Source organism: Caretta caretta, chromosome 26, assembly GCF_965140235.1.
Source record: "Caretta caretta isolate rCarCar2 chromosome 26, rCarCar1.hap1, whole genome shotgun sequence".
In the NCBI taxonomy this organism is placed as follows: domain Eukaryota; kingdom Metazoa; phylum Chordata; order Testudines; family Cheloniidae; genus Caretta; species Caretta caretta.
In genome coordinates this window covers 6,172,566-6,199,772 of record NC_134231.1, presented here as the reverse complement: position 1 = coordinate 6,199,772, position 27,207 = coordinate 6,172,566, and the positions used below count along the sequence as shown (strand labels likewise).

Sequence of the window (27,207 nt, the reverse complement as noted above, 5' to 3'; positions counted from 1 at the left end):
ATTGCTGGCACATGATGGCATATATCACATTGGTGGATGTGCAGGTGAATGAGCCTTGTTCACCTGCACATCCACCAATGTGATATATGCCATCATGTGCCAGAAATGCCCCTCTGCCATGTACATTGGTCAAACTGGACAGTCTCTACGTAAAAGAATAAATGGACACAAATCAGATGTCAAGAATTATAACATTCATAAACCAGTCGGAGAACACTTCAATCTCTCTGGTCACGCAATCACAGACATGAAGGTCGCTATCTTAAAACAAAAAAACTTCAAATCCAGACTCCAGCGAGAAACTGCTGAATTGGAATTCATTTGCAAATTGGATACTATTACTTTAGGCTTAAATAGAGACTGGGAGTGGCTAAGTCATTATGCAAGGTAGCCTGTTTCCTCTTGTTTTTTCCTACCCCCCCCCCCCCCAGATGTTCTGGTTTAACTTGGATTTAAACTTGGAGAGTGGTCAGTTTAGATGAGCTATTACCAGCAGGAGAGTGAGTTTGTGTGTGTATGGGGGTGGGGGGGATGTGAGAAAACCTGGATCTATGCAGGAAATAGCCCGACTTGATTATGTAAAGAGTTGTCACTTTGGATGGGCTGGCACCAGCAGGAGAGTGAATTTGTGTGGGGGGGTGGAGGGTGAGAAAACCTGGATTTGTGCTGGAAATGGCCCACCTGTTGATCACTTTAGATAAGCTATTACCAGCAGGACAGTGGGGTGGGAGGAGGTATTGTTTCATATTCTCTGTGTGTATATAAAGTCTGCTGCAGTTTCCACGGTACACATCTGATGAAGTGAGCTGTAGCTCACGAAAGCTCATGCTCAAATAAATTGGTTAGTCTCTAAGGTGCCACAAGTACTCCTTTTCTTTTTTCAAATACAGACTAACATGGCTGTTCCTCTGAAACCATTCTTCATTCAGATACCTGTTAAATCTGATGAATTTGTCTGTTTCTAAATACATGCCTGGTGAGAGCCTGCTTTAATATCCTGGGCTTCCCCCACTTGCTCCAGTCTAGCAAACCATCTCTTTAATGGGAGATTTTTGGCATTTCACTGGAGTTCTCACCACTTAGAATTGGTACAGTCCAATGCAAAACACATTTTCAACACAATAAAGAGAAGATGTTTAACAGAGTTCCGTTATAATTTTACTGTGTTTAACAGAACTACACATTTATACAAAAGTTTTTCAACCATTCGGTATTAAAACTGAGAAGAGAGGCTACAAAACCAGAAACAGATACAAGAGTCTTTAATCTACCCCCAATCTTGAGAGGCGTCATTCCATTGGACAGATGCAGAAACTTTGCAAATGCAACTGCAAAATGAATTCCAATCAATTCACAGAGAAATCTTCAAGCCAAGAGTCAGTTCTAGATCAGCATCTCAACATATTCATAGACAGTTTTAAAATTCTAGGTTTTTTTAGCCTCATCCCCTCGCATACAAGTAAAAACATGCTAAATAGTTGAAAAGCTCAAATATATCATCTTTCCTGAGGATGCTGCATGCTTACATGGCAACTGGAAAACTTTGGTACTTTGAACAGCTATCCCAGCCTTAAGAGGAAGAAGTAAAAAATAGTTTTCTTACAGTAACCAGTAACTTTTAAGCACATATTTGCAAAAAGAAATAAAATGTAAGATTCTGCTCTTTAAAGCATTAGATTAAAAAAAAAGGAAAATGAAGTAGAAACTGTAAAAGCGTCAAATAAATTCCAGGGTGTCACAAGGGATTTTTTGGACTTGGCTCAGCAAATAGGTTGTCTTTGGTTTCATACAAGCACCAATGTTTGTAAAGCACAAAAAAAAAAAAAAAAAAACCCACAGCAACACACACTGAAAACTACATTCAAAAAAACCAAAAAGAGCTATTGGAAGACCGTCAGATTTTTCAAGTACACCCAGTGATTTGGTTCAGAAATTAGGAAAAGGGTAAGTATTCAATACTTTTGCATTGGCAGGGTGTTCATTCCAGAAACAGCCATTTTTTGGAACATGAACCGTTTGTTTGAACTGGTTTACCAGAAAGATCAACAACAGTTCCAGAAACGCTCCCTGGTCACTAATACAACAGCTTGTAAATGTACTACTACTGAGGCATGGACTGTGGCCAACCCAATGGTCTAATTAAAGGTATATTTTAGAAGTCTTACTTCATGGACCACAATGAATCATTTCACAACCTCAGCACCTTTTTAAATGACACAAAATCTAGTTCTTCTGTAAACCAACATTTGGAGACATGAGTCATCTGTGTTTGGGCTTCTGGCTTTCTGAACTGATCAACTGACAACTTCAAAGGAACTTTTTCCCAGACTGCTGTGTAAATCCTGGGCATAAACCGGCCAATATGGTTTCATATAATTCAGGAGTTTTCTGGTCAATTGTAATCTGTTGTGGTACATTAGAAACTACACAGAATAGGTGTGTGTAAAAAAATTTACAGAGAGGCAGTGAAAAAAGGAATGAACATACAACAAATGCAGTTTTTATTTAGTTACTTTCACACTCTCTAATCCAAAGCACAGACTAAGATGGGATAATATACACAGAAAACTGATTATTCAGGGAGCTATAGGCGCAAAAGGCAGCACCTGATGGAAGGTAGCTGGTACAGTGGGCTAATATACTGTGGCTTTCCATTTCTGAAAGCTAAGGAACTAAAATGGTTTAAGTCACAAGTGGAACTAGTATGGTGGTCTCAACCGAGTCACCAGACATCTCTCAAGCGATTGCAGCAGCTGGCCCTGCTATTCGACCGAAGTGCTAGAGCAGCAAGGCAATCCCAGGACTGGAGCAGCAGCAAGCACTTCCTGAAATTCCAGTTTGCACAAGGAGCAGATCATCAAGACAGTTCACCAGGTTGGCAGAGTGAAAATGTACACCTACATCATATCATCACTCAGTCTCACACTCTTTAATGGAGCTGAAGATAATCCTAGCAGTCACTGCAAGCGCTAGCTGTGTGCGCGACTACCCATGCACACCACTTCTTCTGCCTTAGGACATCCTATTAGCCCATGTGGGAGTGAGGAAGGCGGGGACTGCAGACGATCTGTAGATAACCCTCCCCCTGCCAAGTCTGAGGCTGTCTTATTTAGTGGTTTTTTTGGGGCTCTGGCTTAATGCAACTCTCCTACTGCAGCCTGCTCTAGGGTAGAAGTGCAGAAACTCACAGGAAATGCTCACGGGAAAGCTGCCTTCCACCACGATGATGCATAAATAGTTTCTACATTGTGCTTGGCCTTAGCCTGCACTACAGAACTATTTGTTGAGCACTGAAATGCAACAAAATCATCCCAGATATAAACAGGAACTCTGTGGGAAGATCTAGCTTTCTCCGCCACCCAACACCTGCTGTTGTTTGTCGGAGATAAGCTCCTGAAGGTTGCATTTACAGTACAAGCGGAGACAGCTCTTAAAAAGTAGAAAAAAATAAAATAAAATAAAAAAGGTGGGCCATGTTCCTTCTGAACAGTGTATCCAGGCACCAGGCTCAAAAATACCTGACTGTCTTCTTCGGGCTTGTCTACACTACTGCTTAAGTCGATGTAACTTACATTGCTCTGGGGTGTGAAAAAGCCACCCCTCTGAGGAACACACAGTGCATGGACTTCAGCGCTGTCTGCACCAGTGCTAAGTCAGCGGGAGACGCTTTCCCACCGACATAGCTTCTGCCTCTCGTTGAGGTGGAGTAATTATGCTGATGGGAGAGCGCTCTTCCATCCGCATAGTGCATCTTCACCAGACACGCTACAGCAGCACAGTTGCATTGGCGCAGCCCATGGAGCGCGGTAGTGTAGACTAGCCCTTAGCATGTCACCTGCATATGCTCAAGCAAGCAAGCAAGCAAGCTCAAACTCTCCCTCACAATGGAACCCTGCAGTCCCATTTCCTGGGGCAACCAGCTGACTGGGAACAGATTTAATTGTTTGCAAACTGAACACTACCCTTTGAAACAAGATTTATCCATTCCTGTCGCATCTTCACATCCCTTTGCAAATGGCTGTTACCAGGCACCCATTCATAAATAGCCACTGCTAAGTATCTTTAACCTTAGGTCAACATTCCAGTAAAGACAGCCCTACCTCTGCTGATTCTGTTCCTTTCCTATGACCAGCAATGACCTGATCACACCCCTCCCTTGGAGTATGAAATTAACACTATTTACTTCTGTGCTGCTGAGCCAACCTCAATGCCATTAGCCCAGCAGTGGGGACGTGGGGTTAAAATGCTGCTGTAAAGGCAGCATACTGCTTTTGTTTTCATACGCAGGAGAGCAACAGAAGTCAAGAAGCAAAATTCCCCACCAGATTATTGCATCCATTTTAAAGGAGGTCGTGTTTCTGGGTCTAATGTTCAAGTGTCTTTTAAGTAACCAAGTAAAAAGAAATGCAGAATATATATATTTATAAAAACAAACTTAGAAGAGAGTCTCCTTTTATATGGCTGTCAGAGGCACTGGTGTGCAGTGTCCTTTCAGGGGGTGACCACAGAGCAATGAAAGCCCCATCCAAGAGGCTTCCTTCTCCATCTGCTGTTTGAGGAGCTAGATTCTCCCCTTCACCTCCCAGCTTTCCAGGTTACAGGAAAAAGAGTCTCTCACAGAGCTGAATAGCTGGCTCATGGTGCAGAAACTGTCCTGCGAGAAAGGCCAGCTTGTGAGCGTATTTGCAGGGGGCTGGAACTCGGATAGTACCTGGCCAGTTCCAGTACATGTGGCAAAGCTTGAAAGTCAACCTAGAAACAACAGGAGGAAAGAAGATTCCATTAGAATTCGTACCTCCCTACTTGGGACACTGTATGTCTAACCCACAGTGAACACCAAGTGTTTGTGGAGGGCTGTCCTTTCAAGGCCACCAGATAGATGCTCTTTAAGGGCCAAAACTTTCTCTCACTGAATTGCCACCCTGGGGCAAACCGTTAACCTAGCTCTGACAGCAGCCCATGCAACACGAGGAATCTCCAAAGGGTATTATATCAGCTTTATTAACAGTATATGTATATTTAGGAGCTAGGGATTGTCTTCTGGCTCCATGGGGAGTTACAAGGAGCTTCCTGCAGGAATTAAAATAACCGGGAGGTGATACATCTATGCAAATCTCTAGGCAGGTATACAAGTCAGGAGAAGTGCTCCCGCCGTGTGGGAAGTTGCATATACCAGTTTGAGCTGGTTAAAAGGAGGCTACCAAACAAAGAACTCAGCTGTATAAAGTGACCACCCTCACGTAAGCGAGAGGTTACTCTAACTTGATCCGAGAACTGACATAGCTATAACCCAGGGACCCCCGATACCAACCGATAGAGAGCACATGGGATGCATAGGGTTATACAGGGATCCCCTGGGTCAGACATCTGCATACTAGTTCACCAAGCGGGGCGTGTGAGGCCTTTGCTGAAAGCCATGAAAAATGTACATACAGATAATATTTAAGGAGTTATGTAACTATACTGAAAATTATGCTCTTAGAGTTCAGGCATGTCACCAGGAGGTGACAGATTGGAAATGTTCCTTTCAGGAAGGACGTAAATGACACCTATCTCCCTGCCTGGCCATTTGTGTACTGTATGCCTTACGCTGTGTGCCTATGTGCATACTTAGGCAGGAGTGAATTGGGAGATTCTGAAATCTACAGGAACAAACAGCAGGAGTGTGCATGTCCTGTTCATGAATTATGACAAATGATTGGTCTGGTATATCCTGGAGTGCAAAAGAGAGACTTAATCCTTCACTTCAGAGGCACGCTAACCGTGCATGACTCACAACAAAAAGGTCATGGCCTGCCTACAGGGATTTTGGGTGAGCAATACTCTTACATCTAATAAAATATCGTGTTAATTACGTCTAGGCTCTAGAATGCATGCTATGACTTTATTTTTTATGTAACCATTTGTTTCCAATACTTCTAGTTGCTACTACTTGACCCTGTGCGTTGTTAAATAGACTTATACTTGATTTCACTATAAACATATCTAAGTGCTACTATGATGATCTGAGGAATGGAAAACTTGTCTTATGAAAGGAGACTCAAGGAGCTTGGCTTGTTTAGCCTAACTAAAAGAAGGCTGAGGGGAGATATGATTGCTCTCTATAAATAGATCAGAGGGATAAATACCGGAGAGGGAGAGAAATTATTTAAGCTCAGTACCAATGTGGACACAAGAACAAATGGATATAAACTGGCCACCAGGAAGTTTAGACTTGAAATTAGACGAAGGTTTCTAACCATCAGAGGAGTGAAGTTTTGGAATAGCCTTCCACGGGAAGCAGTGGGGGCAAAAGATCTATCTGGCTTTAAGATTAAACTCGATAAGTTTATGGAGGAGATGGTATGATGGGATAACATGGTTTTGGTAATTCAATATTCATGGTAAATAGGCCCAATGGCCTGTGATGGGATATTAGATGGGGTGGGATCTGAGTTACCCAGGAAAGAATTTTTTGTAGTATCTGGCTGGTGAATCTTGCCCATATGCTCAGGGTTTAGCTGATTGCCATATTTGGGGTCGGGAAGGAATTTTCCTCCAGGGCAGATTGGAAGGCCCTGGAGGTTTTTCGCCTTCCTCTGTAGCATGGGGCACGGGTCACTTGCTGGAGGATTCTCTGCTCCTTGAAGTCTTTAAACCACAATTTGAGGACTTCAATAGCTCAGACATAGGCGAGAGGTTTTTTGCAGAAGTGGTGGGTGAAATTCTGTGGCCTGCGTTGTGCAGGAGGTCAGACTAGATGATCATAATGGTCCCTTCTGACGTAAATATCTATGAATCTATGTTAAGTAGAGTGGTGAGCAGAGGTGAAAGTGGGGCACACTGTTACTTTGGGAGCAGTGGATTGGTGAATACCGTGAGTGTCCATGGAGCAGAGATTGGACACTCAATGGAGAAGCTCGGAGGGCTTGATGGTTGAAATGGGCCCAGAGATAGCCCGCAGAGGGACAGTGGAGCCTGCTTAGGCTGACAGGGGCGGGCTTGTTTTGCCTGTGGAGCCGACCCCCCACCAGGCACAGACAAGGCTTCCTCATGCTAAGGGCAGGTGGTAGCAAGGTGCCTCACGATCCTGGGTACCCCAGAAAGCGTCACAACAACATTGTGACCAACACAGACAGACACTCAGGACTCTGTTCTTAACAGGGTCTCCATGTAGAAGACGGGTGACTGGCTGGTAAGCCGAGACCTACACGTTAAGATATGTTTTCTCTGTAATGCTTCTGTTCTGAACAAATACTGCTTTGCTTTCTGAAGGCTGGATGGTCACTGGTTAACCCTGCCATTACCCAAGAAAAAGAAGAACGGCAGGTACTGAACTTAAGTCAGACTTGACAACAGTATCACAGTGAACTGCAACTTAAATCCTCAGTCTAGAGGAGGGGACTGAAAGGACCGTGCCCCAAGAGAGGTGATGGCTATAAGCCTGAGACCCTTGAAGAGGCCATGAAGGGGATCAGAGCTGCAGTTACCTCAGCAAGTGTGACAGCCAGCACCAGCTACTTCAGAGGAAGGTACAAAAATCCTTAGTGCACAATTATGGAATAATCTAAGCACAGGGGAAGTATGTTTCTGATCCTCTTTTAAAAAGACAGCAATGACCTACTTAATGCAAACTGTGTATATGCTCATTATCCGTAGATTTCTAACCGTTTTTTGAATCCTGCTCAATTATATATTGTCATTGGCAGTCAGTTCCACAGGCTAATTGCTAATTATACATTGTATAAAGTAGAGTTTCTTTTTATCTGATTTACATTTATCACTTTTTTCAAATTTCATTGATTCTCTCCCTGTTCTTGTATAATGACGAAGGGTAAACAGGAACGTCCAATCTGCCTTCTCTGTATCATTCATTTTTGAGTCTTTAGCATTTGAGCCAATGAATTAAGGCATGACAGGAAGTCATTTCACCTCATTCTTTGTAAAGGTACATGTTGATCTCTAGCTAATTTCCAAATGGAGATTGTTTTGCAACAACAGGCCTTGGGGAAAGTTCCAGCTTTGCAGCTGTGCATTGAAAAAGTATTTCTCAATACTAAGTCCTGTTGGAGAACAAGAGATTACAAGAAATGGCCAAACCAATCAGAGTTTGACATCATCATTGCTGGACTTTTGGCCATAATTTCCCACCACACCCCTTCAATAAATTCAGAAATATCTCGAGCTAGTATTTCCTGGAAAAAGAAAAATGGGAAATAATATGCGAAAATGCCCAACTCGCAAGCGATCCTGCCTCACCTAGTAGAACAAATTTTGCAAATAAACTCAGAAGCTATTTCCAAAATGAAGATGTGCCATGCTGGATCAGACCACTGCACCAGTAAGTCCAATATGCTGACTCTCGCAGCAGTAGATAGCCAGCATTTCGGGGGGCTGGGGGAGGTGTGGAGCAGCTGCTAAATGCACCTCTGCAATCACATCAGAAGGCACAAGGGAGCAACTTCCACTTCTCTTTAGGGCAGTATTTGGACGACGTCACAAAACGTTCAAGACCCGAGTTACATGTCATCAGTGCCACCTCCAGCTACTCAGCCATGCAGCTTTGTAGGGAGTGGGTGTTTGAGGAAGACCGCTCTGCTCAGTGCTCTCACCTTTGCATGTGGTCAGGACTGAGGTTGGCCGTGTTAAGCACACAGATATAGCGCGTTGGGATGCCGCAACCCTGCCGGACGTGATGAGACAACAAGTAAAAATCCACCCTGAGAAGGATAAAGAGAAACACTTTAAAGAGTCAAGTTGACCACCTGTAAACAAGAGAAAAGCCTGTGGCAGTTCCTTAGGTAGGTCTGCTAAAGGGGCTTTACACCTGAAGTTGAGTTTGCTTTATCAAGGTTTCATTCTAAGTTGAAATCACAGCATGACCTCACTGTCTACTCCCTCAGCGTACCCTCCCCATGGGTACACTAGCATCTACACACCAATTATACAGCAACAATGCCTAAGAGCTACATATGTAAGAGGGCCTTTCATTCCCAAACCACTTCAGTCTATATTCATGCCACACATTCTGTGATGGAGAGCAACCAGTACCGTGGGGAAGTGGATGGGAAATTTTGAGTAAGGACAGAGCAAAACCCCTTCTTATAAAATGCTAGGGGTATGTTTTATGCAGTGTTGGTCTCAGGATATGAGAGAGACAAGGTGGGTGGGGTAATCTCTCATCGGAGAAACTTCTGCTGGTGAGAGAAACAAATTTGAGCTTACAAAGAGCTGTTATTCAGGGGTATGTTTAACATACATAGAGAACAGACGGGACCCTCTTTGCAAGGTCTAATGAGAAAGCGCTCCAGAGTAAATGGCATTGTTACATAAGGTATCCTACTGAGGCAGGTAAACGAAGGACTGAATTGAGCTTCTCGGGGTCTGGAAAGTCTAGGTACCAAATTCGTTAGACCATCCCCTCTGGCTGTGATTGGCAGGCCAGGGCTGAGCCATATTCAACCCTTTGCTCTGGAACTGAAATATGCACTAGGTTTCCACAAGCTAGTAATGCAATGCAACTTGACTCTCCGCTTTTATTGGCGGTTACAGAACGGTGATGGGGGGGAATATATGGATGCTGGCAGAGAACAGACTTTTGTGGGTTGCCTGCCACTCACCAATCTCTGCTGGTGACAGTATGGTCAATTACAGTCCCTGGAGCAGGGGTTACAAAGTGCTCAGTGGAAGCAGAGTAGAGATTGGTGCTGATTTTCTTCTGAACCACAAAGAACACCATCTTGGGCTGGTAGTTCTCAAAGGCTTCAAAGCACTGCTGGAGCTGTGGGATCTCGTAGCTGACCACTGTGTTCAGCTGGCTGTCTGACACCCCATCTCTATAAACTGCTATCTTCTCAGGGAGACAGTGGTTCACCTGAATAAGAAACAAGACAAAGAATGGAAGCTCCTTCACCGGAGGTTTTCCAAAGGAGACTGGATAGCCATTATCTTGGATAGTTTAGAAACAACAAATTCTGCACCTTGGCGGGGGTTAGACTAGATGACCCTAGTGGTCCCTTCTAACCCTATGATTCTAAGAATGGTCTAGGGTAACATGGGTGAATTTGATGTCTTATTGAACCTTCACGCTGTGAAGGAGGCCAAATTATATTTGGAGAGTATGGTCTGAGAGTCCACAAATATAAGGTTTCAGAGTAACAGCTGTGTTAGTCTGTATTCGCAAAAAGAAAAGGAGTACTTGTGGCACCTTAGAGACTAACCAATTTATTTGAGCATAAGCTTTCGTCAGCTACAGCGAAAGCTTATGCTCAGATAAATTGGTTAGTCTCTAAGGTGCCACAAGTATTCCTTTTCTTTTCACAAATATAAGGTCAAGTACCATTCTTGATCCGTAATGGAGTACCCACTGACATCAAAGGGCAGTTTGCAAAGTTGAGCGTAGGACATGGACCTTTTAGTTAAAGTCACTGCTGTATGCAGCATCACTTGGTGGGAAAGAAGTCAGTAACTTGGAACCTAAATTGCTTGAAAAAATCTGACTCAATGTGTTATTATGAGCATTAAGAGTTAACGCCTAATTTTGAAGAAGTATTTCTCAGGCTGAGACAGTGCTGCATCAGTTTCTATCTGGAAGGTTAGAACCCCAGCCATATGGGCTAGAAACGCATTCTTTCCTTGAAGTGAAAGCTTGCATTCTGTGAAACAGAATGGGCCACAAAGACTACACAAATACACTGACACTTCTGGCTTTGACGATTGATCTTTTTCCTTTGGGTTTAAATGCAGACAGTCTGCTTTTGGATACAAATGATGCCAACTTAACTGCTGCCCTGGAAGATGCTGGTTCATCGACTCCCATGTGAAATGAGTTTTTTGGGTCTCATTCCAGTCCCAAGTTGACAAGTATCCACACTCGAAAAGCCACCACCACAATCAACACCTTTCTGGACAGCCTCATCAAAAAGGCTAAAGACTGAACGGGCCATGGAAATTGAATCCCTCTTCTCCCACTAGAAAGGGGTTCGTTCCAAAGCACCATTAAGGCATATTCACAGGACAGTACTGGGAAAAGCTTGCCCGACCACTGCCCATGAAGGACCTGTCCGGTGACTGGACTTCAGTTTCCAGAGCTGTTAATCCGGCACCTTCCACAAGAAAAACTCAAGAGATAAAAATCTACCATATCTAATTTACATTTTTATAAATAGGACTGATTGCCTTTTAAATTAGTGCTTTTGCAACCCAAAACCCTAAAGCAGACCTAACCGTGCGTATGGGAGCATGGCTTTACTTGCGGACACCCACTGTAGATTAAAGCATACACACGACCTGCTGAAGTGGTGAAATAATCAAGCAGCTACATCATGGTCCTTACACTTTCATACAGAACGTACCATTCCCTTTTTTGCACCGAGGGGATTTATGGTGAGATAAAAGGGCTGAGGTTATTCAGAGACAGGAGAATCTAACCGCTTAAGACAGGTAGCGGTATTGAAAGCGAGAAGAGTCATTGAGCAATCGCCACAGTGGTGCACTAGGCCACATCGAGGTAATTAAGCAAGTTCCTGAGATAAGGAAGGAAGATTATGCATGCTGTGCCAAACAAGGGGCCATTTCACTTTTTAAATTCAAAGTGAGGTCTGCAAAGTCTTTTACTCACTTGCTTAACTTTTATTTGTTCTACTTTTCATTTAGAAAGCCCAATTTAATGTCTTCCACTGATACTATAGTAGTTTTTCAGTCAAAATGAACTCCAGGTTGTGTTGGGAATGTTAACCCTCATGAACACACGGAGCGACAAACCTAATTTTTCATGCACTGAAGCACAGTGAATAGGTGGATGCCACTTACTGGGTAAGATCCCGTTTTTGGTGCTCTCTTTGGACAGCAATCCAGTACATAGGAATTACCAGACTGAGTCAGACCTAAACCCATCTAATCCAGTATTCTGTCTCTGACAGTGGCCAGCACCAGATGTTTCAGAAAAAGGTGCAAGGTGCACGTTCAGATATGGGACAATCTGCCCCTTACACTGGTCTCTAATAGTTAGAGATCGGCTTAAGCCCTGAAGCACGAGGTTTCATATTCCTTTCAAATCTGTGTGTCATTAAATATAACAACTCTGGATATTCTTGATATCCATAGAACTATCCCATCTTTTAAAATCAATAAAATGGCACCCACAACTCTTCACCCTAGGGTACTGAATAGAGATGGTGCCTGCACTCCTGAGTACACAAAAGGAGATGTATGTTTCAAGCTAGGCACACTTTTCTCTTTGCAGTTTTATCCATTTCTTGTAGTGGTCAGCAAAGAGTCACCCACTACATTTCCTCACCTCATAAAACTTCTGTAAGGCACCGACCAGGCAAAGCTTCAAACTGTCTGCAATTTCCTGATGAGGCATCTGGAACACAACCCTAGAATACCACTTTGTGACAGCACTCATGGCAGAAGGAGAGAGGTAAATATTACCTACAGAACTCTTGTGAGCCAAAGCCCAAAACAGTTATACAAATCAAAACAAATTCAGCTCCGGCTTTGCATACATCTTTTCTCAGACTGTTTCTAAAAGGATTCAGGCATATGGCAATAGGGGCACCAGATGATCAGAGATAATGCCAGCTGGTCCTTGGCATTGGGAATTGGTGACTGCAAACAAACAAGTTGTTAAACCCCATTGAAAAGGACAACCAAGGTTAAATCAATATCTCTCCTCTTTTTTAGTAAGGGCAAGGCAGTGCCATAAAGTGACTTTATTGATAAAGAAAAGAGTTTCGCTTCCAGGCAAGTGTTGCAACTTTTCCACCACAAATGCAACTCCCTAGCAGTGCAAGTATAGGAAAACACTCAAGATCTGAAGGCTTTTCATCTGTGTCTGACAATGTGCAGTTTAATCACAGACACCACTTTTTCCTCCAGCAAGAGACTGTCAAAAGCATGGAAGAGTAAGACAAGCTTCCCAGAGAGTCTCCCAGTTTGCTATTGGCCAGGTCTTATTGTGTGCTTAGTTGACCAACACTTCAGAAAGCAGAGGGGAATACACCAGTTGAAAATTGATCAAAACAGCAACTACCCTACTTGAGAACTATGCAGGATCTTCACTGTGACAGAGTAATCTGGAACGCTCCATTAAAGAACAGATCCATCTGTCTCCCTCTACAGTCCATGGCATGTGTCAGATTCTCTACTAACACTGGCTGCAGTGTGAGGCGCGCACATCAGCCAAACACTGAGCTGCTTAGAGGTCCAAGTTTTACAGGCATGTAAAGGGGTAGAACCTACTCTAATTTAGAAACAACTTACTGATTGGTGCTTGCAACGAAGCCAACCACAGAGCGCATTCCCCTGCTGGGATCGTGGTACACATCCATGCCAATCACCATCAGCTGTTTCTGGAAAGGAGAAAGGAAGCCCAGTGCAGTGGGGAACAGAGTCACAGGCAGAACTCACCATTTCACTGGAAACTATATCTGAACTCTTTCTAAAGAGCAAAAAAGCAGAGCTGAATTAAATGCCAGGAGGGAGTTCCACCCTCGGGCTCAAGTCCTGCAGTGGTCATAAAATCCCTGGAATTAATCAAAAGTACTAGTTACTACCAGAGAGCTAACCAGACGTTCATTTTATCTATCCTTCATCGGTACTGTGGTGTACAACACCCTCCCTGCCATGATGTAGGGAAGTGCTATTATCCCCATTTTACAGACGGATAATGGAGGCACAGAGAGAATAAGTGCCTATGCAAGAGGTCTGTGGCAGAGCTGGGAATTAAACCCAAGCCTCCTGAGCCCCAGGCTAGCATGGCTGATGGCCTGTAAGAGACAGGTTAAGTACATTCCCCTGTGAAAGAGGGAAGAAGGGGGATACATTTCAGAGAGGCCGAATACCCCTTTTACACTATGAACTATTCTTCCTCTATCCGATCTAGGATGAATTAATATTTGTGCATGCACGCGTGTGGGGGAAAGGAATAAAAGGCCACAGAGAAGTCACAGATGAGAGCCCTGCACCTACAGGTAGGTCATTCAGTGTGCTGACGCCTCCCTCGATGGAAATAACTTTTGCATGGCTTACCAATGGGATGTTCACTCCCCAGAGTTCCCCGCCTAGCTTGCAATTAATCTGCAGCAGAATTTTCTGTGCTATGCTCCTTAGTTTGTTTGGCTGGGTCATGATGGTTCGAGCATTGATGACCTGCAGCAATGGGAAATATTAAAAATCAGTTAACTCCAGCGAAGTTTTTAAGACTGCAAAAGCAGGATCTACTTTTTTCCGCCCCAGACTGTATTCCTACTATAAAAGTCTATCATAAATTTAACAGATTATACTTGCATATTGCAAGGCATCCAACTATACAACTTTAATGGCTGTTAAGTTTTTCCATTAGTATTCTATTTCTTTGCTTTTTCTCAAATCTTTTAACAAAGTAGTAAAAGAAAGACTTTGCATTTGTTAAAGCCCGTGTAACCAAGTTCTGGTCCCTGGATCTGCAAGTGTAATTCTCATTAAGTCAAGAGTTTTGAATGTTCATCTGAGGGCAGAATTTAGCCTTCACTTAACAAAAGTCTCATACGCAGTGAACACAAAAACTGATACCCATCCAGCCCTTTACCCCCACTTCATCCAAAGCTGGGAAGTATTTTTAAGGATGCTTACACCCTCGACGAGCATTTATGTCCCTCTCCACCCATCGGAAAAGAAAAGAGGTTTCCCCAAACGGAATCATGTTTGCATTACATCCTTCAGCAAACTAAACTGTCTTTCGAGCAACTTTCACTTTTTTTTTTTTTATTTTTTTATTAAACACACACTGTATGTGCTGGCTGTTGTATCTGCACTATCTTCCTCTTCTGAATGGAATCCAAGCTCCTCAACGGTTGCCATAGGTCTTACATTCACAACAGCTAGAGAAACTCCTTTTGCTCAATTGGCAGGGGTCTGAGGTTTTGGAACAGGGGGATTGGAGTTCTATCCTTGCTGTTCCGCTGGCAGAGATGTGAAACACTATGAAGCCCCAGCGAGCCACAGATACTTACAGAGATAACCATGCAACAGTTCTTTAAGACTAGACACTATAGTCACAAGCAAGGCAAGAGTCCACAACACACTGAATGTGACTAATTACAAGATTAAATACAATCTATTGTTATTCTACTACAGACAACATGATGACCAAGATGAAGTTCCAGCCACACGAGGCCTTTTTCTAAGCATGCCAACTTTGCTATACTGGACTTAATTTAGAGGTAAACAGTAAATTATATGGCTGTTTACTGTACACTTAAGGGTTAGGTTAAATGGTCATGATTTTGTGTTACTGTAGGGTTTTGTTTATATAGCCAGATGAGCCTGCCTGCTCCACTGCTTCTAGGGGTGCACTGGCTCCAGAGAGAAACGTGCCAGGAAGCTTCAAATGCAGATGAGGGTGAAATGGACAGGATTTTGTGGTCTGCCAGGCAAGAGCCGTGTGCATGGAATCCCTGTCTCCCCCACGTCTACCCCCACCCCGAGAAGTTATAATACCACAGTGACCTGACTCACCTGAGAGGTTACTGGAGACTGCACACAGCACAGCTTTTTAATGGCTCCGTACAAGTCATCTCTGGTCCCGGCGATGATACATACGACCACCTGCATCTTACCCTTCAAGAGACAAATGCAGAGTCAGGCTTTCGCACCACAAATGTTGCTGGATGCTCACAGACTTTGCTCTGCCTTTGCAATGGAATGAATGCAGCGCCCCCCCCTTGCAGCACTGTGCTGAAGGGAAGGAACACGCAACCCTGGGACATTGGTGCCCACTGTCTAATAAAGCAGCAGCCAAGAGCAGTATCGCAGCTATTTGTCAGAGAGCGAGCCAAATCCTCGCCAAGAGCCTGTTACTGGAGTTACGCCAATACTCTTAAGAACAGATTTGGTATGATTAGCACCTTCACAGTAACAACTGTGCACCTCATTAGTTGTCAGGTCTCCCCAGCTCCCTCCACCCCCTTGTTTATACATAAGGCTTGGAGATGGACTGGATTTGGGAGCACAGGCCTTCAGTAACACCACCATGAACTGTGCAACCCCAGTGTTCCTTTCTAGTATCAAAGCCCTTCACTTATGGGCTCACATCCAACCTCCATCACATGAACTACAGCAATTAAAGCAAACCTCGTGCCTCGTTTAACTGAGATAACAAGCACCAAGGCATTCATAGCTGCATGTTGTGAAAGATCCCATGGCACAGAAGTCATTACTGCGGAGGGTTGGGAAACAATTGTTCCACAAATAACTAACATAAACAGGCCAAGGCCTTATCACCATAACAGTGCAAAGGAACATTACAAGTACATCTGTATTAGATCCCAGGAACAGAATGTGGGCAGGTAGCAAAGTCTCTCTCAAGACCTTTGCTGATCAGTCGTTTATCTTCAAGCATCGCAATCAACATGCAGCTCTTTATAGTTAATATATTAATTCAAGATAAGCTTTTGATAGCCTGCAGTTGAAGAGTAGAGCAACACCATATGCAAGTCCCATAGAAACAGTCCACAAAGGGTAGACTGTGTCTAATGTGGATAAGTAGGTCTCTTCCCCATGCACAGGGCCTTCAAAGCACTGCAGAGCTTTCCAGCTCCCATGATTTGTATTTAGGGCATACCAGAGTCCGATACTCTTGTGATGCTGTAGGATTGAAATATGACCATTTACATCCTTGATATTGCCACTGTTATTCGATTGCAACAAATCTTGTGCAAAGTATGTCATGTAAGGTGTCAATGGAAAAGTTATGATTGGCTAAATAACATTATCCTGCTTAAATCCACGTATCATCATTGTATCTCAAATGTGGGGGTTACCCCAGGAATAAACACAAGGTACTTTACATCCAGTCTAGCCAGCCCATTGTGAATGGGCTATTCAAGCTTGATGGCCCATTAAGGGCATTTCATGCTAACAATGGGCCATAGAAGAAACTCATTTTGCCCAGACAACTCTTTCTGTGGATGGAGGGTGTTCGAGATTGAGCAGGAGGACCCAGAGGCGGATTGAGTAAACGGGCTTCTTTACTGTGGTACTTGTTCTTTTGGATCCAATTGTCGAGTAAGTGCTAAATTCGTTACAACACACTCTTTCTATCTATGTTAGTATCTAAATACCTACATGTACTACAACACCCCCGAAATCCTTACTGAGTAATAGGAAGGCCCAGACAATGAATATTAAAAGCTATACGCTGAATATAATTATCCCGACCCCGATTACTGTTTACAGCATTAAGCATATTCTACAGACAATTTTACCTTGAAGATACACTTCTTTGCAATAATTGCAGCCACAAATTCCCTAGATCAGCAGTTCACAGGGAAGGGAAGAAGGGGCCATGACCCCGAGCTCATTTACGTAGCTGGCAAAGGAAGGGAGGGGGGAGATAACACCTCTTTGCACAAAGGGGACCCTTGGAGCAACCACATTCCTTATGCAGCTGCAACGCTTATCAATCCTTACCAAATAGAAGGGAAGGGAGAGGGGTAGCGCTTTATCTATCAAGCGCAAAAAACAGTGCCTGCCCGTGACTCTACTCCCGAATACCATGTCAGCACACCAGCGGTTTCCCAGGTCTCTACTTAACCCTTACATATCCCAATAGAAGAATGCTTCAGGCTCCAAGGAGCCAATGGCTGCCTCAGTGCGTCAAAGCGTGAAAGGACATGTGATATGCTCATGTGACCCTAGACTCCATCTTAAGGCAGTGACTTTGCACAAACAGAGGTTGCGAGCTGTGTCTGAACCAGTCAATTTCCAGGCACATGGCAAAGGGTATAAAAGACCCCCTGAGATGACTCCATTTTGTCTCTTTCCTGCCCTGATTCTCTGGACTGTGGATTTACAACTAAAAAGGAGCATTCTGAACTATGGGCCGAGGACCTTCCAATCTTTTGGAAGCTACTGGAGAGATTTTACAAGCCAGCCATCTGTACCATCACTGCTACAAACCCAATATATGGACTTCGCAATTATTGTATGTATATGATCTATTAACCATTAACAACTCCTCTTCTTTTTTTCTTTTATTAATAAACCTTTAGATTTTAGTTACTAAAGGACTGGCAGCAGCATGATTATTGGGTAAGATCTGAGTTACATATTTATCTGGCTATATGGCTGATCTCTTGGGATTAGAAGGACACCATATGTGATGAAACTGGTTTTCAATAACCACACAGAGTCCATGGGTCTCTGGTGAAATAAGGGCTGGAATGCCTAAGGAGACTGCATTTTTGACTCCTGGTTAACCAGCGTGGTGAGACAGAAGTTTACTTTTGTTACTGGCTTGGTGTAATCTAATGATAGAATAACCACCAGTTTGGGGTGAGTCCACCCTATTTTTCAGCAGTCTGTTCTGAAACTGGCATTCTAAGCTTTGACCCACTGAGGCACAACGACAACCCTCCAGGGCAGAAATGAGACACACGGCAAAGTGCAGCTTCTTCCCACCTCAAGGCAGGACCAGGCATACTGTAGCCATAATCGCTCCGCGTGGCTTACATAGCACTTAGCAGATGTCAAGCCAGCAGTCAATGCTTTACCAGAGCCCTCCCTACAGACTCCAGTGGAAATGTGGTGCACGCACAAGAAACACAGGGAAACTACCCTATGTGCACATGACTGCCCATGGATGATGATACTTTAAAGGATCCTCCCAAATGGACAGACTCCAATACATTTCTCATATGTGCAATCCGAGTGCCCCAGTGTCCTAGAGGTACGAGAATGCCAACTGAACAGCTCTCTAAAAAGGATTACTCAAACCCCATTCACTCTGTCCCTTCCTCCCCATTACCTCAGTGCCCAAGATGGATTTGATAGTCCTGGCATAGGTCTCTATTCGATCATCTTTCAATTCCACCCAGGCAGGCTGGTTTAACTGCATGCCAATCGGGCCAGAGACCTTCTCCAGCATGCTGACCAACTCTCGTGCTTGGTCCACAGCCCGTTTTGGATAAAACAATGCCCAGTAATGCATGGGAATCTAGGAGCAGAACCAGACAGCCAACATCACCATCAAATAGCCTGTATAAGTGAAGGTGGTGGTGATTTCCCCAGAGGATCTTAAAACACTTTATCAAACCATTAATAAAGCCTCACTACCCACCCACCAAAATAGATATATTTCTGTTTTACAGATGAGGAAACCAAGGCACAGAGAAATTAAGTGGCGTGCCCAAAGTCAAAGAACTAATCAAAGGAAGAGCTGGGAAAAGGACACAGAAGACTCAACTATTAGACACTTCTTGCCTTCATATCCCACCAAATTTGAGGTAAGACAGCCAGAAAGCAGACAAAATGTGCATTTGCACTGCAGAGTCAGCTTCCAAAGGCCCTGCTCCTTGCTCTCCTGAAGCATAGACTCACTGTGTACTTCAATCTACACAAGTTTGGGAGGAGAAAATTTTAAAAAATTGCATTAAGTGATAAAGAGAGGATCCTGATTTCTAGTTCCAGATGGAGCACGTCCAAACAGCTTTCTCCTAACTAGACACTCCAATGAGCATGAGCATTCTGAGGAAAGACTTTTCCTACTAACACCTTGGAAAGACAACCAATCGCTGGTGTTAACAAATCTAGTGTTTTGGAAAAATCCAACTCCATGTCCAGTAGGGACTGAAACTAGGGTGACCAGACAGCAAGTGTGAAAAATTGGGACAGGGGGTGGGCGGGTTATAGGAGCCTGTATAAGAAAAAGCCCCAAATATCAGGACTGTCCCTATAAAATTGGGACATCTGGTCACCCTAACTGAAACAGTCTGGGCAGCACCAATGCTGCTTGTGGCCTTCCCAATTTAGAAATCAAAGGGACACTTTCAAAAAACATGGCTTAACAGGCTACTCCACCGTATTCCTGGTATTGGGAAGCAACCTCTTTGTCTGCGAAGGAATTTACCGTAGAGATGGCGGCTTCTCTTGTTATCTCTTTGGTCCAGTTTAAGTCCTCAGAAGTCATAAAAGAGCTGGTCCTCAGGTTTATTCTTTCCATGGGGAGAACGCGCCCTTGCGTCTGAAGAGAAGAAAACAAGAGCCATGCGCAACCGTTGTTCACACACATAGTGCAGACATCAGGAAACGCTGCTGAAGGCCCCTCTGCCCTTCTAGTATGAGTACTTCATGTGATCTCACTTCATGTAGTGCAACATACCACTGCCAAATACATCAACATGGGAAGAAAAGGAGACTTTCTTCCTACTGGTCTTCCAATGAAGACTACGTAAATAGCGTCAATTGAACTGCGTATTGTGAGATGATGTCTAAGCTGTGTCTTAACACTGAAGAAGAATTTTTTTAGCTTGTTTTAAAATTTTTTTTTAAACAGTCAAGAGTATAGCCATGGGGAAGAAAAATCCAGACTATTAATATCAAAGCTTGATTAACAGAGTTAAGGTTGAAACTAATTGCATAGAAGTCAGGAAAGCCAGAGTTAAAGGTTTTTCGTTTTGTTTTTACACTCTGGCCCTTGTGTGTAAGCATTCTGAGGGGATCTCTCCTTCCACCATCACTTAAACGCACTGTGTGTTACTAAAGAAAGGGGACAGTAAGAGGTGCAGTTTGGTTTTCAGCTATATGCAAAGTTGATGGAGAACAGGATCCAGTAAAAGTCAATGAATTGACAAAGCACTTGAGTATCGCGTATGGAATAATCCAGCACTAGCAGGGAGTGACACCTACAAGGGTCTTTTCCATCTCTGTCTAGGAGTCAATGGGAGGACATAGAACGTGCTGGGTTTTTAATTCACTGACAAGAGAGTCATCACTTTAGATAAGCTATTACCAACAGGAGAGTGGGTTTATGTGTGTGTTGGGGGGAGAGGGGGGTGTGGGGAGAAAACCTGGATTTGTGCTGGAAATGGCCCACCTTGATTATCATACACATTGTAAGGAGAGTGATCACTTTACATAAGCTATTACCAGCAGGAGAGTGGGGTGGGGGCAGAGAAAACCTTTTGTAGTGATAAACACCCATTTTTTCATGGTTTGCGTGTATAAAAACGTCTTCTGTACTTTCCACAGTATGCATCCGATGAAGTGAGCTGTAGCTCACGAAAGCTTATGCTCAAATAAATTGGTTAGTCTCTAAGGTTCCACAAGTACTCCTTTTCCCTTTTGACATTCTATAGTTAGCTAATCGGCAGATTTCCAGTGGTTGCACCAGGAAGCCAGACAATTGTTTGTTTTGGGCATAGGAGATGGCAGTGTGGTGACCAAATGCCATATTGTCCTCTTGGCAGTGTGGTACACGTGTACAAGAGGATATGCCACATCCCCACCATTCAGAACCTGCTTCTGGTCTTGTTCTCTATGGAGTTCACACATGCTCTTACTAAGTCACTATTACAGATGGATAAGATCTGCAGGGTTTGCACTGAAGAGGAAGAAAGATATTACATAGTCTTACAGCATTAGGATGCAGGAACTAACCACTTCCCTTAAAGAATCCCAACGGGTGACAATACTCTGCATTTCAATAGTACCTCTCAGAGTGCTTATAAAAGCATGGTATCAAATACATTAAACCCCCTCACCCTTATGAAGTATTATCACCATTTTATAGATGGGAAAACTGAGACAGCAAGGTTAAGTGACTCATCCCAGGCCATAGCAAGCCAGTGGCAGAATCTATAATAGAATGGAAGAGCCCTGTTATCCAGTCCCTTGCTCCAAGCACTAGACAATACTCATGTACGATGGGAAATACCTTATACACGTCCTTGTCCAAACATAGTCCCCACCGTGACATTTCCTTGCTGGCAGCTTCATTCTCCTCAATCCTGTGCAGGAGATTACTCAGGGATGCGTGGTGCTGCTTGGGACTCAGATTAATCTGATGGGTTAGGTCCTAGAGAGGATGGGTGAGGGGACAAAAGAAGTCACCTTGGAGAATGTCCCTACCCTGAGGTGGAAGCGTCTCGATACCGGGCCTCGTGCAGGCAATCATTTTCAGGGTGAGGTCACACATTATTCCGCTGGCACAAGGGAACCCAGCTGCAGGTCCATAAGCCATCAAACACGCAGCAGCGCGCTGTAGAAGCACGGACAAGGCGGACAGGGGTATAACAAAGCGGTGTGCTTATGAATAAGTCACACGCTACGAGGATCAGAGTGTGGCAAAGTGCAAGTTCTGGTCCAGTTGTTCCCAGGTAACCCCTTACAGCAAAGGTGGAAGGACAGTGATACTGAATCCCATTTATCTGGAGCCACGTTACACTTCATCTGGGGGATTTGCTTAGATGTTTATAATAGCGTTACCAAGCACCTAGGTGCCTTACGTTTATAGGCAATTATTAGACATTGCAAGCTCCTCTGACTTCCATCCCACGTTCTCGCTCTTGTACAGCCCAACCCCCGCCCCCCAAGTCTTCTAGCGAACCCATACCCACTCCCCAGCTCCATAACAACTCCAATCTCCCACGTTGAAATAAACCCATAATCCTGCAAAGGCCTGACCAAACACTGAGCCCTAAGATCTCTAAATTTGGGCTACGGCAGAACACTAGAGGGAGACTAGGTTTGAGAAGACCAAGCCAATGGCTGTGCAGAGTTTAATCTTCAGAACTGGCCATGCAGACAACCTAGTGCACTGTATCTCCCATGACAGGAAAGAGAGCAGGGTGGATAGAAATCAATATGAATGTTATTACATTAGAGGTGCTTAGCGTAATTAGATCCAGTACAAACTGGCTTCTAGACCCACTTTGATAAACCACCAACTGGGTGCTAGTTTGCAAGTCTTGGGAGAGGGAGAAGAGGACATAAGCAATGAGAAATGTCTGCTTGTGGGGGCTGACGACCTGCCCTGCTGCAGCAAAGCTCCAACCTTCATGGCTCTGAAGTCCTTCTTCATCTTCTCAGGGATCCCGGTCATGTAGGAGAGCTCTGGCAGCAGCAGAATCTCACCCCTCTGAAGCTGAAGGGAAAGGGGAGCCAGTACACATTAACATACACATACTGCCTAGTTGGTTGCTCCCAGCCATATCGTGCACAAGAAAAATACTACCAGCCCTTGCTACTGCTGGGGTAAGCAAAAAAGGGGGAGCTGGTACTGCCGGAAAAAGAGAGAGAATGGAATCAAGTGTTTCCCAGGTTTAGTTCCCAGGAACCCTAAGGGACTATTTCTGCCACTGCGGATATCCCAGTTGCCTTCGATGGGGCTCAGAAGACTGCATGTGGAGCAGAGTTTGGACATACTCTGCCTGCCCTCATTGGTTCCTTCCCAACTAACAGCAGGTCAGTGAACACTCTGAGGCTTAGGACTTTGTAGAGCTGCAAAACAATTCACTTCCAACTATAATAAGGGCATACATCAAGCAGAACCAACCCTTGACACCAGAAGAGTTAAAAGAAGCCACAGAACAATTGCAGAAGGAGACCTGGATGGCTGAGAGGACTGGTAATGAGATATAATTTTCAGTACAGTGAGTGAAGCTGCCTTATCAAATAACTGTTTGTGTGGTTTGATGGGAGGACTTGGGTGGGGTAGTCTTTGCCTAAGGGGCCACCACATTCAGCACTAACTTGCCTCAGCAGAGAGGTCAAAGACTGAATAGGACACGGGATTGAACTCCTCTGACTCCTAGAAGTGGTCCCCTCTATGGCAGGATTGTGGCACATGGGCATGAAAGGGAGGCCACTGCCTGTGAGTAGACCCCTTCATAATCCAAGGCTGCCAGCCTATCACTGGGAATCTGGGGCTGAAATTCCACTACTAGGACTTTCCGGCTACAAAAACAACTCACCTTCCCTTGGGAAGTCTGCCTTTCATTGGGTCTGTGAATCAGCAGCGGCTGGTCCAGCTCCCTGACTGTTATACCATAATTTTTGCTGGAAAAGGAGTTGGGGAACAATTTTAAAGAAGCACTTTCTTGATACCAGAACAACAAGCTCAGCTCCCAGACTGCAGAAGAGGCTCTGTCATAACAGAGCTAGAGATGAAAACTGAAGGGTCAGACTACATCTTCATTAAAAGTTAAAGTAAGGCGACGCTCCAGAATGGCACACAAACTGGGGCTTGCTGTTCAATGTTGCCTACCAATCAGATTCTTTCTTCCCACAACACCTCCCTCCATTGTGGCAAATACAGAAGTGTCTACCTGTAATAGTCTATGAAGGTGATCTCCTTCCCATCAGACATGGTGAAACTGTCCTTCGGAGTCTTGTTCCAGTCAATGTCATCAACACGGTAAGTGTGATTATTATAGCGGGTAATGACGATATTGCCAATTAGCTGCTTGGTGCACTCATCCTGAAAGTTCTCTGCGCTCTGCTGGTAGATTGCATGCCTTTGTGGAGAAGGATGGGTAAAAGCTCTCAGATTTCAACCACCTCCTTATACAAGGAAGAACCACTACAATAATATTCTCTAGGCCATGGATGATTTGCCCTAACAAGACAGCGTGGGGGAAGCTTGCACTACCTGTGCTGTTTAACTGCTCTGTAATGAAACAGAAGATGCACAGTAACAGTGCTTAAACTCCCAACTCAATTGCACTTGTCTGAAACTAACCTTGTGAGAGGTTCAGAGGACAATGCTAGGTGATCATCTCACTCCCCCTTTCAGAGAACTACTCCCCAAGGCATACTTACTGAAACAGCAGTTCTTTGCATGCACCACCATTGTTTTCTGAGACCACTAGATGTTTAATTCTGATTTCTCTTCTCTTACTCACATTACATCCAGGACAGAATCATTCCGGATAACCTTGTGGGAGACATCTGCCAACAGGAAGAGACCTCCATCCGTCCTCCGGATACTGGCTGAGTAACCTGGCCATATCTGCAACCTTTGGAAAAACAGATTGCATGCAAATCAGCATGCTCATCCAAAAAAGTCATAGGGAACTTCGGCATATGAACTAAGAGCTGTTCTACCGATGTACAGTGAACACAAGGCAAGCATGGCACAGGGAATACATTTAACCTAGCCAGCAGCTAGAATTTCAGCTAAAATCTCTGAACTGCATACAAAAAAATAAGCAGGTTTTTTCAGGTAACAATGACTAGATAGGAACCTCAGCATTCAGAAAACATGTGACAAAGGCCTTGCTGTAAAGGTCTGAGTTTCTAGACCTGAGGTGCTCAAATACAATGGTGATAAGCCTACCAATACAATAATAACGCAAGTGTGGAGCCTGGTTAGGTTTGTTTGGAAGGACTGAACCTGGGACTTCAGGATCCAAAAGCATAAGCTCAGAGGCAGTAGCAGACCCAAACCTCTGTAAGTGGTTTAGCCACTAGTCAGGGACAGGACAGATACTGTTATCCTGGGTTACTCACACTGAATGAGGATGGAGATTAATGAAGGATTTTTCATGACATGACCGCTGTGGGACGTGCCTTTTGCTCACAAGAAGCCATGAAGGTGGGAAACAAGATGTGAGCCAACCACCACCCTATCCACTTTGTTTGTTGTCTTCCTTTTGCCTGGACAGATTGTAAACTTACGGGCACGGACTATATCTGCCTCTGAACCTGTACAACATCCAGAACACCATCACAATAGGCCCCCAGTCCAGACTGACGCCTCTGTGTACTACCGCAGTGCGAACAATAATCTGTGAATGGTTCAGGAGCTAGTAGCTGAGAGATCCCCTCATTTTGTCCAGTCCCGTATGTTCTCCTGGGACATTTCCAAAGTCAGTTCCTGGAGTTCCCCTCCCCCCAGGTCAGTTGGGAGAGTGTTCTCAATCAATAGTCCTCACCTACAGAACCCATTTCTGCCAGCAGCCCTTGACCTCTGCAAATCAGGCCTTTAGAATGTTTAACATTTGCACACATCCTGCAGCTTGTTAGACTAACTTACTGAAGGGACAGGCTCTTCTCACTCTTATTCACTTTAAGCATTGAAAGGTGCATGGGTACCATGGCAATAGGAGACAAATAACAGTACTAACCTATACTGCTGCAGCATTGTAGGACTGGTGGGATCGTAGAAATTTCTCCCAACAAGTTTCATATCTAAAATCCTCATCACCCTAGAATAGAAAACTAGGATAATTACAGGATTCTGGGGACGGGGATAGATAAATGTAGCCAATAAAACTGCACTGCATAGCTTTTACCCTTAGGAAGACACCACAGAACAGTCATTAAGGGTCTCATCCTGTGAGGTGCTTAGTATCCTCAACACACAATGGAGTCAATATGAATGGAGAAAACTCCATTTTGCAGGATTGGGCTCCTATGTGCATTAAAAAGAAAAAAGTAATGGACCGTCTGCCAAGGAAAAGGCATATGTATGCGCCCTTTTGCTTTGAGGCAAGACACCTGAAGCAGGTTTTGGCTTGGTTTTTAAATTTTTTCTCCTTGCCTATTCTTTTACCTTCATATATTAGGAATGTCACCTCCCCTGTTTTTGCTGAAGGACTAAAGAACTGGAGAGGGAGCCTTCTAAGACCTCAGTTGAGGGCATGGAGGAAAGGGGTGTTGCTGAATCTTTCAAAACAATTCTTTTCTCCCACAAGTTTGTCAGTGTTCGAGTTAAATTGGTGTAAACAACAACAAAAACATTTAAAACAGAGAATAAAAATCAAGTCTCTCTTGCTCTCCATTGCTCAGGTTCTGGTCTCTTGGTTCCTGGAGTATCATAATCCTATGAGTTCTCTAGTTAACCACAGAATTTTCCAGTAAGGACATTGCAGACAAGGCCTGAGTTTCCAATATAAAAAGTTTTCTGGGAAAAAAAAACAAACAAAAAATCCTCCAGGCCTTTATCAGAAAGCAAGCAAATGTTTCTTCCCAATAATGCCCCAAAACACATTGCCCCTCCCTTTGCAGGTCCCCTTTTAGAATACCTTATGTGTGAAGAAACTAACCTTTTAAGTTATTGTATTCATTTGGTTAACCATTATCAGATTAATCTGTACATTTGTGTTTCTATCTCCACCTGAGATTACTCAAACTGAAATAATTTCAAAATCTAATCAACATTTCACCAACAAACTACTGTTCACTTTTGCATCTCTCTCAACCAGGGCAATGAAAACAGATTAGCTGGCTTCACTTTCAGATTCTCATGCACTAGCCCAATGGGGCAATGTCTGTGTTACAAACACACTGGAGGGGAAAGGTTTAAAATTTTAAATCCAAAACAACGGCTTAATTGACATTTTTTGTAAGCGTTCATGAGAGCATTTTAGTCATTAGGCTTTACAGCTTTCCTGCCCCCTGCCTCCAAAAAAAAAATTTCTTAAATTAACATAAATTACCAATGCCCATTTTACTCATTTTAAG

The 27,207-nt window shown here is 43.9% G+C and overlaps 1 protein-coding gene across 3 annotated transcripts in view; it reads right to left on the bottom strand.

Annotated features, from left to right (window-relative positions):
* Positions 1-1,145: 1,145 nt before the first annotated feature.
* The window catches only part of PIWIL2 (piwi like RNA-mediated gene silencing 2), a 35,552-nt gene continuing 9,490 nt past the window's right edge, over positions 1,146-27,207 (bottom strand). For all 3 annotated transcript variants that reach the window (XM_075123433.1, XM_075123434.1, XM_048829471.2), the window contains 15 exons: positions 25,869-25,949; positions 24,645-24,758; positions 24,069-24,257; positions 23,715-23,799; positions 22,796-22,885; positions 21,677-21,817; positions 19,871-19,984; positions 18,770-18,958; positions 15,481-15,582; positions 14,014-14,133; positions 13,246-13,334; positions 12,278-12,383; positions 9,600-9,853; positions 8,592-8,699; positions 1,146-4,752 (listed from right to left, as the gene is read on the bottom strand). In XM_075123433.1, coding sequence (XP_074979534.1) covers positions 4,596-4,752; positions 8,592-8,699; positions 9,600-9,853; positions 12,278-12,383; positions 13,246-13,334; positions 14,014-14,133; positions 15,481-15,582; positions 18,770-18,958; positions 19,871-19,984; positions 21,677-21,817; positions 22,796-22,885; positions 23,715-23,799; positions 24,069-24,257; positions 24,645-24,758; positions 25,869-25,949 — 1,939 coding nt within the window. In that variant the 3' untranslated portion in view covers positions 1,146-4,595. The remainder of the gene's footprint in view (positions 4,753-8,591; positions 8,700-9,599; positions 9,854-12,277; positions 12,384-13,245; positions 13,335-14,013; positions 14,134-15,480; positions 15,583-18,769; positions 18,959-19,870; positions 19,985-21,676; positions 21,818-22,795; positions 22,886-23,714; positions 23,800-24,068; positions 24,258-24,644; positions 24,759-25,868; positions 25,950-27,207) is intronic.